Source organism: Oryzias latipes, chromosome 16 (genome assembly GCF_002234675.1).
Source record: "Oryzias latipes chromosome 16, ASM223467v1".
NCBI lineage: Eukaryota > Metazoa > Chordata > Actinopteri > Beloniformes > Adrianichthyidae > Oryzias > Oryzias latipes.
Window position 1 is genome coordinate 32714114 of NC_019874.2, and position 12228 is coordinate 32726341.

The following is a 12228-nucleotide window of genomic DNA, read 5'->3' on the forward strand; positions in this document are numbered from 1 at the left end:
CACAAGCAGTCCTGCATTTTGCGAGCGAAGTGTTCTCATTGGATGGTAAGGGACTTTGAGGTCCTTAATATAGGACGGGGCCATTCCATGTAAGGCCTTATAGGTTAACAGGAGGATCTTGAACTTAATTCTAGAATCAACTGGGAGCCAATGGAGCGAAACTAACACAGGAGTGATGTGATCTCTTCTGCTAGTTCCAGCTAACAATCTAGCTGCTGCTTTCTGAACAAGCTGGAGACTTCTTAAGGAACTCTTAGGACACGCTGCTAACAAGGAGTTACAGTAATCCAGCCTCGACGTAACAAATGCATGGATGAGTTTTTCAGCATCACTCTTAGAAAGTAGATTTCTGATCTTAGCAATATTCCGCAGGTGAAAAAAGGCAGTTCTACATGCCTGAGATATGTGAGCCTTAAATGATAAATCCTGGTCAAGTAAAACCCCAAGGTTTCTAACTGTGGAATTGGGGGCTATACTTATGCCATCCAGGGAGACTATCTGAGCAGACAGAGCATCTCTGAGGTTTTTAGGACCTAGTATAATGACCTCAGTTTTTTCTGGGTTCAAGAGGAGGTAATTAATTGTCATCCAGGTCTTGATGTCTCTGATGCAGGCGTTCAGTTTCTCTATCTGGTCATTCTGGTCAGGCTTCATGGATAAATACAACTGCGTATCGTCGGCATAACAATGAAAATTAATGCTGTGTTTCCTGATTATGTTTCCTAGGGGTAGCATATAAAGCGTAAACAGGATCGGTCCCAAGACTGAGCCCTGTGGGACTCCATAGTTGACCCGAGTGCACTGAGAGGAATGGCCATTTACATTAACGAACTGATACCTATCGGACAGATAGGATTTAAACCACTGGAGAGCAGATCCTCTGATCCCTATGTCCTGCTCTAATCTATGGAGTAAAATACCGTGGTCGATAGTGTCAAAGGCTGCACTGAGGTCCAACAGGACCAGAATAGAAAGTAGTCCCTTTTCTGAGGCCAATAACAAGTCATTAGAGACTCTAACTAGTGCAGTTTCCGTACTGTGGTGAGGTCTAAACCCCGACTGAAAGTCTTCAAAGTGGCTGTTGTCCTGTAGGTGGCAGTAAAGCTGCTTAACTACAACTCTTTCTAGGATTTTAGAAATAAAGGGCAGGTTTGATATCGGTCTATAGTTGGCCAAGATGCTAGGATCCAAACTGGGCTTTTTCAGAAGAGGTTTAACAACTGCATATTTAAAAGACTGTGGCACGTAACCCGTTTCCAGAGAGGCATTTATCATTGTTAATATGGGATCATTAATTAGGGGAAAAGTTTCTTTAAAAAGTCTGGTGGGAATTGGGTCTAACAGACACGTTGAGGATTTGGAGGACGTAATAATTGATGCTATTTCCGCTTGATCCACAGCAGTGAAGCAGTCTAATGTTACAGAGGTTTCTATGGATGCCTCCATAGAATCTAGCTTGCTTCATATTATATAAATGCAGCATGTAGAGAGTGGAGAACACGTGGAACAGGACGCTGCAGGAGCAAAGGAGACGATATTCTGACATCTGTGACATGAACGATCAGCGGAAAGCTCTGATCAGGATTGGAGGAGCAGATTACTAACACCAGAATTAAAACTATGCAAAATAACAAAACAACAGCTGTGAACCGTTATGGTTCCTCATGAGCTGATCTCAGCTGCAGCTCTGTTAAGCAGAGGTCTCAATAATCTTTGTTTTTGCCATGTTGAGGTAAAAGGATGACGTTTCTGTCTCCTTTAGTTTTACCGTCTCCCCAACAAAACGGCAAATATGGGAGTGTAAGGTTGTTCCACTTGGTACACGTCTGTCAGACGTACAGAATACAGTCACAGTCCCAAAACAACTGCAATCCAGAGGAAGTCATGTGATGATGATCCTCACGGCTCGGAGCTCCAAACCCTCTATGTCACATTTCTTCTCACAGGGACCGTGTTCCTGACAGTTATTGCATGAACTTGTCTTTGCCTGTTCTGTCGGGTTACCACACTTGTATCACAAACACTCTGGGTGAATCAGCTGACGGACGTCCTGCTGTGTGCAGGTGAGTGGTGGTGGAGCCCCCTGCTGGAGGAGCTGCAGGAGGAGGGCAGGAGCATTCAAGCCGACAGCTGGAGTCTGGCTGTGGAGCCTCACTTTCTGCAGACACTACACAAGGACGTCATCAAGCAACAGGACGTGATCTATGGTGGGTACACGACTGCACTCGAGACTGACCCGACAGGGACTCGAGACTGACCCGACAGGGACTCGAGACTGACTCGATGGCACTCGAAACTGACACGACAGGGACTCGAGACTGACTCGACAGCACTCAAGACTGACACGACAGGGACTCGACACTGACTCGACAGGGACTCGAGACTGACACGACTGCACTCGAGACTGACCCGACAGGGACTCGAAACTGACTCGACGGGGACTCGAGACTGACTCGACTGCACTCGAGAATGACACGACAGGGACTCGACACTGACTCGACAGGGACTCGACACTGACTCGACAGGGACTTGAGACTGACCCGACAGGGACTCGAGACTGACTCGATGGCACTCGAAACTGACACGACAGGGACTCGAGACTGACTCGACGGCACTCAAGACTGACACGACAGGGACTCGACACTGACTCGACAGGGACTCGAGACTGACACGACTGCACTCGAGACTGACCCGACAGGGACTCGAAACTGACTCGACGGGGACTCGAGACTGACTCGACTGCACTCGAGAATGACACGACAGGGACTCGACACTGACTCGACAGGGACTCGACACTGACTCGACAGGGACTTGAGACTGACCCGACAGGGACTCGAGACTGACTCGATGGCACTCGAAACTGACACGACAGGGACTCGAGACTGACTCGACGGCACTCAAGACTGACACGACAGGGACTCGACACTGACTCGACAGGGACTCGAGACTGACACGACTGCACTCGAGACTGACCCGACAGGGACTCGAAACTGACTCGACGGGGACTCGAGACTGACTCGACTGCACTCGAGAATGACACGACAGGGACTCGACACTGACTCGACAGGGACTCGACACTGACTCGACAGGGACTTGAGACTGACCCGACAGGGACTCGAGACTGACTCGATGGCACTCGAGACTGACACGACAGGGACTCGAGACTGACTCGATGGCACTCGAAACTGACCCGACAGGGACTCGAGACTGACACGACTGCACTCGAGACTGACACTACTGCACTCGATACTGACACGACTGCACTCGAGCCTGACACGACAGGGACTCGAGACTGTCACGACAGGGACTCGACAGGGACTCGAGACTGACACGACAGGGACACGAGACTGACCCGACGGGGATTCGAGACTGACACGACAGGGAGACGAGACTGACCCGACAGGTACTCGAGACCGACTTGACAGGGACCCAACACTGACATGACAATGACACGACACTGACACAACAGGGACACGACACTGACACAACAGGGACGCGTCACTGACTCAACAGGGACTGGAGACTGACACGACAGGGACACGAGACCTACTTGACAAGGACCCAACACTGACATGACAAGGACACAACATGACAAGGACACGACACTGACACAACAGGGACATGACACTGACTCGACAGGGACTCGAGACTGACACGACAGGGACTCGAGACTGACTCGACTGGGACTCGAGACTGACTCGATAGGGACATGACAAGGACAGAACAGGGACACGACACGGATTCGACAGGGACTCGAGACTGACACGACAGGGACACAACACTGACTCGACAGGGACACAACACTGAGATGACAAGGACACGACACTGACACAACAGGGACACGACAATGACTCGCCAGGGACACGACACTGACACGCATGGAACACAATACCGACTTGATAGGAAGACGACAGGGACTCGAGACTGACTCAACAGGGACACAACAGGGACCCAACACTGACATGACAAGAACACGACACTGACACAACAGGGACACGACACTGACACGACAGGGACACAACAATGACTCAACAGGGACACGACACTGTCTCAACAAGGACTCGAGACTGACACGACAGGGACACGACACTGACTCGACGGCACTCGAGATTGACCCGACGGGGACTCAAGACTGACTCGACGGCACTCAAGACTGACACGACAGGGACTCGACACTGACTCGACAGGTACTCGAGACTGACACGACAGGGACACGGGACTGACTCGACGGCACTCAAGACTGACACGACAGGGACCCGACACTGACTCGACAGGGACACGACACTGACACGACAGGGACACAAGACTGACTCGACAGGGACTCGAGACTGACCCGACGGGGACTCGAGACTGACTCAACGCCACTCAAGACTGAGACGACAGGGATTCGAGACTGACTCGACAGGGACTCGAGACTGACACGACAGGGACACGAGACTGACCCGACAGGGACTCGAGACTGACTTGACAGGGACCCAACACTGACATGTCAAGGACACGACACTGACACAACAGGGACACGACACTGACACAACAGGGACGTGTCACTGACTCAACAGGGACGTGTCACTGACTCAACAGGGACTCGAGACTGATACGACAGGGACTCGAGACTGACTCGACAGGGACTCGAGACTGACCCGACGGGGACTCGAGACTGACTCAACGCCACTCAAGACTGAGACGACAGGGACTGGAGACTGACTCGACGGCACTCAAGACTGACACGACAGGGACTCGACAGGTACTCGAGACTGACACGACAGGGACACGGGACTGACTCGACGGCACTCAAGACTGACACGACAGGGACTCGACACTGACTCGACAGGGACTCGAGACTGACACGACAGGGACACGAGACTGACCCGACGGGGACTCGAGACTGACTCAACGCCACTCAAGACTGAGACGACAGGGACTCGAGACTGACTCGACAGGGACTCGAGACTGACACGACAGGGACACGAGACTGACCCGACAGGGACTCGAAACTGACTTGACAGGGACCCAACACTGACATGTCAAGGACACGACACTGACACAACAGGGACACGACACTGACACAACAGGGACGTGTCACTGACTCAACAGGGACTCGAGACAGACACGACTGGGACTCGAGACTGACTTGACAGGAACACAACAGGGACATGACGAGGACACAACAGGGACACGACACGGATTCGACAGGGATACAACACTGAGATGACAAGGACACGACACTGACACAACAGGGACACGACAATGACTCGACAGGGACACGACACTGACACGCATGGAACACAATACTGACTCGATAGGAAGACGACAGGGACTCGAGACTGACTCAACAGGGACACGACAGGGATCCAACACTGACATGACAAGAACACGACACTGAAACAACAGGGACACGACACTGACACGACAGGGTCACAACACTGACTCAACAGGGACACGACACTGACTCAACAAGGACTCGAGACTGACACGACAGGGACACGACACTGACTCGACGGCACTCGAGACTGACCCGACGGGGACTCAAGACTGACTCGACGGCACTCAAGACTGACAAGACAGGGACTGGACACTGACTCGACAGGGACTCGAGAATGACACGACAGGGACACGAGACTGACTCGACGGCACTCGAGACTGACACGACAGGGACTCGACACTGACTCGACAGGGACCCAACACTGACATGTCAAGGACACGACACTGACACAACAGGGACACGACACTGACACAACAGGGACGTGTCACTGACTCAACAGGGACGTGTCACTGACTCAACAGGGACTCGAGACTGACACGACAGGGACTCGAGACTGACTCGACAGGGACTCGAGACTGACCTGATGGGGACTCGAGACTGACTCAACGCCACTCAAGACTGAGACGACAGGGACTCGAGACTGACTCGACGGTACTCAAGACTGACACGACAGGGACTCGACAGGTACTCGAGACTGACACGACAGGGACACGGGACTGACTCGACGGCACTCAAGACTGACACGACAGGGACTCGACACTGACTCGACGGGGACTCGAGACTGACTCAACGCCACTCAAGACTGAGACGACAGGGACTCGAGACTGACTCGACAGGGACTCGAGACTGACACGACAGGGACACGAGACTGACCCGACGGGGACTCGAGACTGACTCAACGCCACTCAAGACTGAGACGACAGGGACTCGAGACTGACTCGACAGGGACTTGAGACTGACACGACAGGGACACGAGACTGACCCGACAGGGACTCGAGACTGACTTGACAGGGACCCAACACTGACATGTCAAGGACACGACACTGACACAACAGGGACACGACACTGACACAACAGGGACGTGTCACTGACTCAACAGGGACTCGAGACTGACACGACTGGGACTCGAGACTGACTCGACAGGAACACAACAGGGACATGACGAGGACACAACAGGGACACGACACGGATTCGACAGGGACTCGAGACTGACACGACAGGGACACAACACTGACTCGACAGGGACACAACACTGACTCAGCAAGGACTCAAGACTGACACGACAGGGACACGACACTGACTCAACAGGGACTCGAGACCTACTTGACAGGGACCCAACACTGACATGACAGAGACACGACATGACAAGGACACGACACTGACACAACAGGGACATGACACTGACTCGACGGACTCGAGACTGACACGACAGGGACTCGAGACTGACTCGACTGGGACTCGAGACTGACTCGACTGGGACTCGAGACTGACTCGACAGGGACATGACAGGGACCCAACACTGACATGACAAGGACACAACAGGGACACGACACGGATTCGACAGGGACTCGAGACTGACAGGACAGGGACACGACACTGACTCGACAGGGACACAACACTGAGATGACAAGGACACGACACTGACACAACAGGGTCACGACACTGACTCGACGGGGACACGACACTGACACGCATGGAACACAATACTGACTCGATAGGAAGACGACAGGGACTCGAGACTGACTCAACAGGGACACAACAGGGACCCAACACTGACATGACAAGGACACGACACTGACACAACAGGGACATGACACTGACTCAACAGGGACTCGAGACTGACACGACAGGGACACAACACTGACTCAACAGGGACATGACACTGACTCAACAGGGACTCGAGACTGACACGACAGGGACACGACACTGACTCAACAGGGACTCGAGACCTACTTGACAGGGACACAACACTGACTCAACAGGGACATGACACTGACTCAACAGGGACTCGAGACTGACACGACAGGGACACGACACTGACTCAACAGGGACTCGAGACCTACTTGACAGGGACACAACACTGACACAGCAGGGACACGACACTGACGTGACTGGAGAAGTTGTGTCACTAACTTGACGCTGACACGAGGAAAAAGGTCTTGAGGTGAGATTGGTTTGTTGGAAGGTGAGACGGTTGAAAAATAAAAGTCTTGTTAGAAATGAGATCATAGGGAGGAGAACAGGACTTGGTTTTCTGCAGGGTTAGGCTTGGGGGTGTGGCCTACAGAGATCCTGAATGCTCACTGGATGAAACATGAAGACTTTGATGAAGAGACTCCTCTACCAGAACAGATGACGGACAGATGTTTGACCAATATTTTCTCTCAACAAAGAGAAAACGTCTCGTGACGACAGGCTGAGCTCTCCGTCTCCGTCTATGTCTGTCCTGTCTCAGAGTTGATCCAGACCGAGTTCCACCACGTCCGAACCTTGCGTATCATGGAGGGCGTGTACCGGCGAGGGATGCTGGACGACGTGATGCTGGAGGCGGCTGTCGTCCACACCATCTTCCCCTGCTTGGACCAACTGCTGGAGCTCCACTCCAGCTTCCTGTCGGAGCTGCTGAAGAGGAGGAGCGAGGGCCTGCAGGACGGAAGCTCCACCAACTTCACCGTCTGCAGGCTGGGAGATCTGCTCCTGCGACAGGTACGGAGCACCTGTTCTCTGGATGCTCCTTCGTTTCAGAAAGAAGATTTTACTAAAACGGTGATGGTGATGTAAACGTCTGAGTCTAATTACAACTGGACACCAATCCAGCAACTAGACCATCAAAAATGTGTCCATGTAAGATGTATTGAACAATGCTCCTGAAGCTTTATGGGTAAAAAAAAAAGAAATAAAGTTAAACCAAATGTACTGGTGCTCCTAAAAGAATAGTTAGGTTTACCAGTCTGCAGCCCCCAAATACTCCCACCTTCCAAACCTAAATGAATTTGAATTTCAAATCCCGAATGCCATTATAACAGGTATAATGACAATAAAGGCTTTCTATTCTATTCTAACTGATACCAGCTGGCCAAGCAACAAGAATGCTGAGACTAAAATGTCTCGTCTGAATTTCTGTTGTTGATTTTCCTTGCATAAAGAGTCTACATCAGCAAAATCAATTCTTGATTTAGATTTTTTTGAAATGGTTTATTTCAAGCAATCAAATAGAAATAATACACAAAAACAATATAATCATCAGTTATACATTCATACGGTAACTAATCAAACTTAGGATAATTAGACATGATTAATAAATATTGCTTGAAAGGGAGTGGAAGGAAGCGAACTTATATAATCCCACCCCGTTATACTATAACCATTTTATTACATGATTTATCAATATCCGGTTCCTAGGTTTTATCTGACAGAATTAATAATCATAAGGTATCAATAAAGCACATGCCAAAGATGAATTACTTAAGTACTACGTCAAAAATAACTATTTTAGAAATCAACATGGCAAATGCAGCATCTGAAATATATGCAAATTATGTTAAAACATAATACTATATCAGTAAAGTAGACACAACACTGTTTCAGGAATTTTCATAGCAAAAATTTCATCAAGTATCAAAAGTTAAAAACATGTGCAAAGTAATGCTATATTAGGAAAGATTTTTGAATCAATTTATCAATTTTAGGAGCTAGTGAAGTACTATCATCAAAAGTCAATCAATTTAACAATTTTCAAAGGTGATTAATCATTTGTTTTACTCTTTTTGTATTTTTCTTTTTCTTTTTCTTTTTTTTATATAATAAAGTAATGCTGTGGGGGAAAAATAAAAAGGGTCCATAAACTGTTGAATTGTCCAAGGTTGGCATTTCTTCTTTTACTGATAACAGCCGATTTTCTTGGTTTAAACAGTTAATAGTTTTCTTCCCTGTTATGTCTGCAGACATTAGATTCAGGTCCATATCCTTCTTCAGCTGATATCAGCTGCGGTGAAAGTTGAGGTCAAGTTGTCTGCAGGTCAGAACTCTGCTGCTATTCAGGTTACGTCAGGCATACAGAGAAAGTGATGATTCCAGGTGTCATATTTCTTGAAATTATTTGGCTCTTTGATTTATTACTCCACGTTGTTTCAGACAACCGTAATCAAGCACTTCTCAAAGTCCTTCATGGTGTTCACCACCAGAACCTTGGCCCGGTCCTCTGGACCGAGTGGTTTGACATAAATCCTGCAGCCTTTAACCCAAGTGTTCTCAATCTGCTTACGCTTCCTGAGAAGCCGTGCATGTTTTGAGATTTCAGCATTCCTTCAGGTCAGATGGTCGTTCAGATAAACAGCCGAACCTTTCAGGTGTTTCCTTTGGTTCATCAAAGCTAGCTTGTGTTTGAGATTCACAAGCCTGATGAGGATCGCTGGTTTATCCGTCTCCTTTCTCCTGGGGAGCAGGTGGCAGGTCTCGATGGTATCGAGATCCAGGGAAATCCCTTTAAATGTGAGAAATGAAAGTATTTGCTGCTCCAGCGACGCTGCACCGAACTCCGTATTAGAACTGCTAGCTACGCTAGCGCTAGCATTAGCAGTGCTAGCTCCTGCTGCATTCAGCTTCGCTCGAGGCTTGATTGGTACTCCAGTGAGAATGACATTATTTATCCTTACTTGCTGTTCCACATCGTCCAGTCTTTTCTCCAGAATCTCGACCCGGTTTTCTCGCTGCTCGTTTTGAGCCTGAAATCTTCGGAACTCTTCCATCATCTCCCAGAGCGGTGTTAGCTTAGCCGACACTTGATCCATAAAACTTTTCAGCGTTTCTTGAATAATCTCAAGAGACTTTTTGAGCTCTTCATATTCCTGGGGTTTCTTCGGGGGCATGGTCAGCTCTCTTTTTTGGAGAAAAATCAACTTTTTAAGTAATTTGAAGATAGTTGTATTCGCAGAGAGGCACGCCACGCGTCCTGCTGTATAACCCGGAACCCTCCATGACCCTCAATTCTTTAAACTTTTACTTGTATTTTAATCTTCATTCCTAACAAAATCAACCCCAAAGCCGTATTTTGATCCATTCACGCATTTCCGAGTTGTTCTCTAAGAACCTGCTCTCTGAGCACCAGCCCCTCTCTATCCACCAAAATGAGTGGGTCCTCACATTGTGACATCACAATGTGAGGACCCGCCCTTTCCAGGAAGAGTCTGCGCTGCCAGCTCCGCCCCCAAGCTAACACACACGCCAACTTTCTCAGTGGAGCTAGCGGCTAAACGCCTTTATTCTCTATGAACAATCTGAACATCCATCTTTGTAAAAGGTCGGATGTTTGTTTTCGTGGGAAAACTCAAGACACGCTGCTGAGGCCGACACTAGGATCCTGTCATGAAATGGGCGGCGCCCACAAGGAGCGAAAGGCGGAGCCTCAGAGATGGAGTCATGTTAATTCAGGGTAGGAAAATGAGCTGTGACAATGACTTGGATATCATCATCTACATGGATATAGTTGACTCTGAAAGGTTTAAGAAAAAGCAGGAAATAGATGCTTCGAAACAACTGTACCAATAAACTTTTGACGAAAACTGTCAGAAAATATCTGAAACTGTCAAAGTCTAACCTCAAGCCAAGCTGGACCCTCAGAGCTGAAGACGTGGAGTTCTGCTTCATCTCCTGTTCTCTGTGTTTGCAGTTTTCTGGCCAGCCTGCTGAAGACATGAAGAAACTTTACTCTGAGTTTTGCAGTCGACACCCAAAAGCTGTGAAACTTTACAAGGAGGTTCTGAGTCGAGACCGAAGACTGCAGCAGTTCGTCAGGGTGAGACCTGGTCCATGTTCAGACCTACTTCCCTCTTTTCCTCTGGTTATCTCTGCTGGAACTTTGGAGCTGATGTGGTTTATAAGCTAGGTCACATTGATTTACACCAATCCAGATCAGGCTTTTTCCTCACATCAACGGCTCCTAAATTCTGGTTTTTGGCGCCCAAACTGCCGTCGTCGTTCTTCAGCACCAGGCTCTTCTGAAACTTCTCATTTAGGTCCAAAAAGGTGCAGCCAGAGTCCAAACTGCCAGAAGATCTCCAGTTTTGCAGGAACGGGCCAAGAACTTGATTCTGTTTGGGAAAAACAGAACCAAGTTCTTTGCCCGTATTTCTCCTCGTTTCTAGAAAGTTTAGATTGAGAGGGGGCGGAGCCTTGAGCAATCAGATATTTATTTTAGGGAATCGTCATCTTCAGCGGATGAATGTAATGAAGAACAGAAGGTTGTTTGTTTTTGCTAACCAGGTGTGTCCTTTTTATTGGCCCGGTGGGCGGGGCTTATTCATGGATAATTGTGGGCGTGCCAACACACATAATTGTGGGCGTGCTGGAGGAGTGTTTCAGAACTGGATAGAGTATCTGAAACTGAGTGAAGTCAGCCCCCCCGTTGAGGGAAGGTCTGTCCATCTGGACGGACGTATCTTCCTCTCCATCCTCCTCTTCAGACCGTCTCTCTGTCCAGAAGGACTTTGATTGTCTGATCGAACCTTAAACGTCCAGCTCTTCTGGAGAAGGCAGATCAGAGGAAGTTAGGTCCAGTTGGTGCCGTTGCCCCTGGTCCATGGGGGTGGAGACGGTCCTACCTGGTCTTCCTGTGCTGAAGTGCCGGTAAAACTGAACTTCTGCTCTCTCCTGTGGTTGCCGTATGGAGTGGGCGCCCCCTCTTTCGGTTTTATTTGCACCTTAGACATGTAGGGCCCTTGGTAGGGGGGGTGCTTGGACAACACTGCCAGTAAGCAGCAGATGTCCTCCTAGCACCCTACCCGCCAATTTTAACCGCACCTTAGACATTTAGGGCCCCTTGGTGGGGAGGGCGAGGGGACATCACTGTGAGTAATTGGGAGATGTCCCCTTAGTGCCCTACCCGCCAATTTTAACTGCACCCCCCTTAGTACACACACCCCTCCCCCCTCAATATATACATCCCAACATAAACACACACACATGCA

The 12228-nt window shown here is 49.3% G+C and overlaps 1 protein-coding gene across 1 annotated transcript in view; it reads left to right on the plus strand.

The window, feature by feature from the left end:
* The window catches only part of arhgef2 (Rho/Rac guanine nucleotide exchange factor 2), a 47103-nt gene that overhangs the window by 18182 nt on the left and 16693 nt on the right, over positions 1-12228 (plus strand). The window contains exons 7-9 of the mRNA XM_023963868.1: positions 2064-2207; positions 7719-7969; positions 10932-11057. Coding sequence (XP_023819636.1) covers positions 2064-2207; positions 7719-7969; positions 10932-11057 — 521 coding nt within the window. The remainder of the gene's footprint in view (positions 1-2063; positions 2208-7718; positions 7970-10931; positions 11058-12228) is intronic.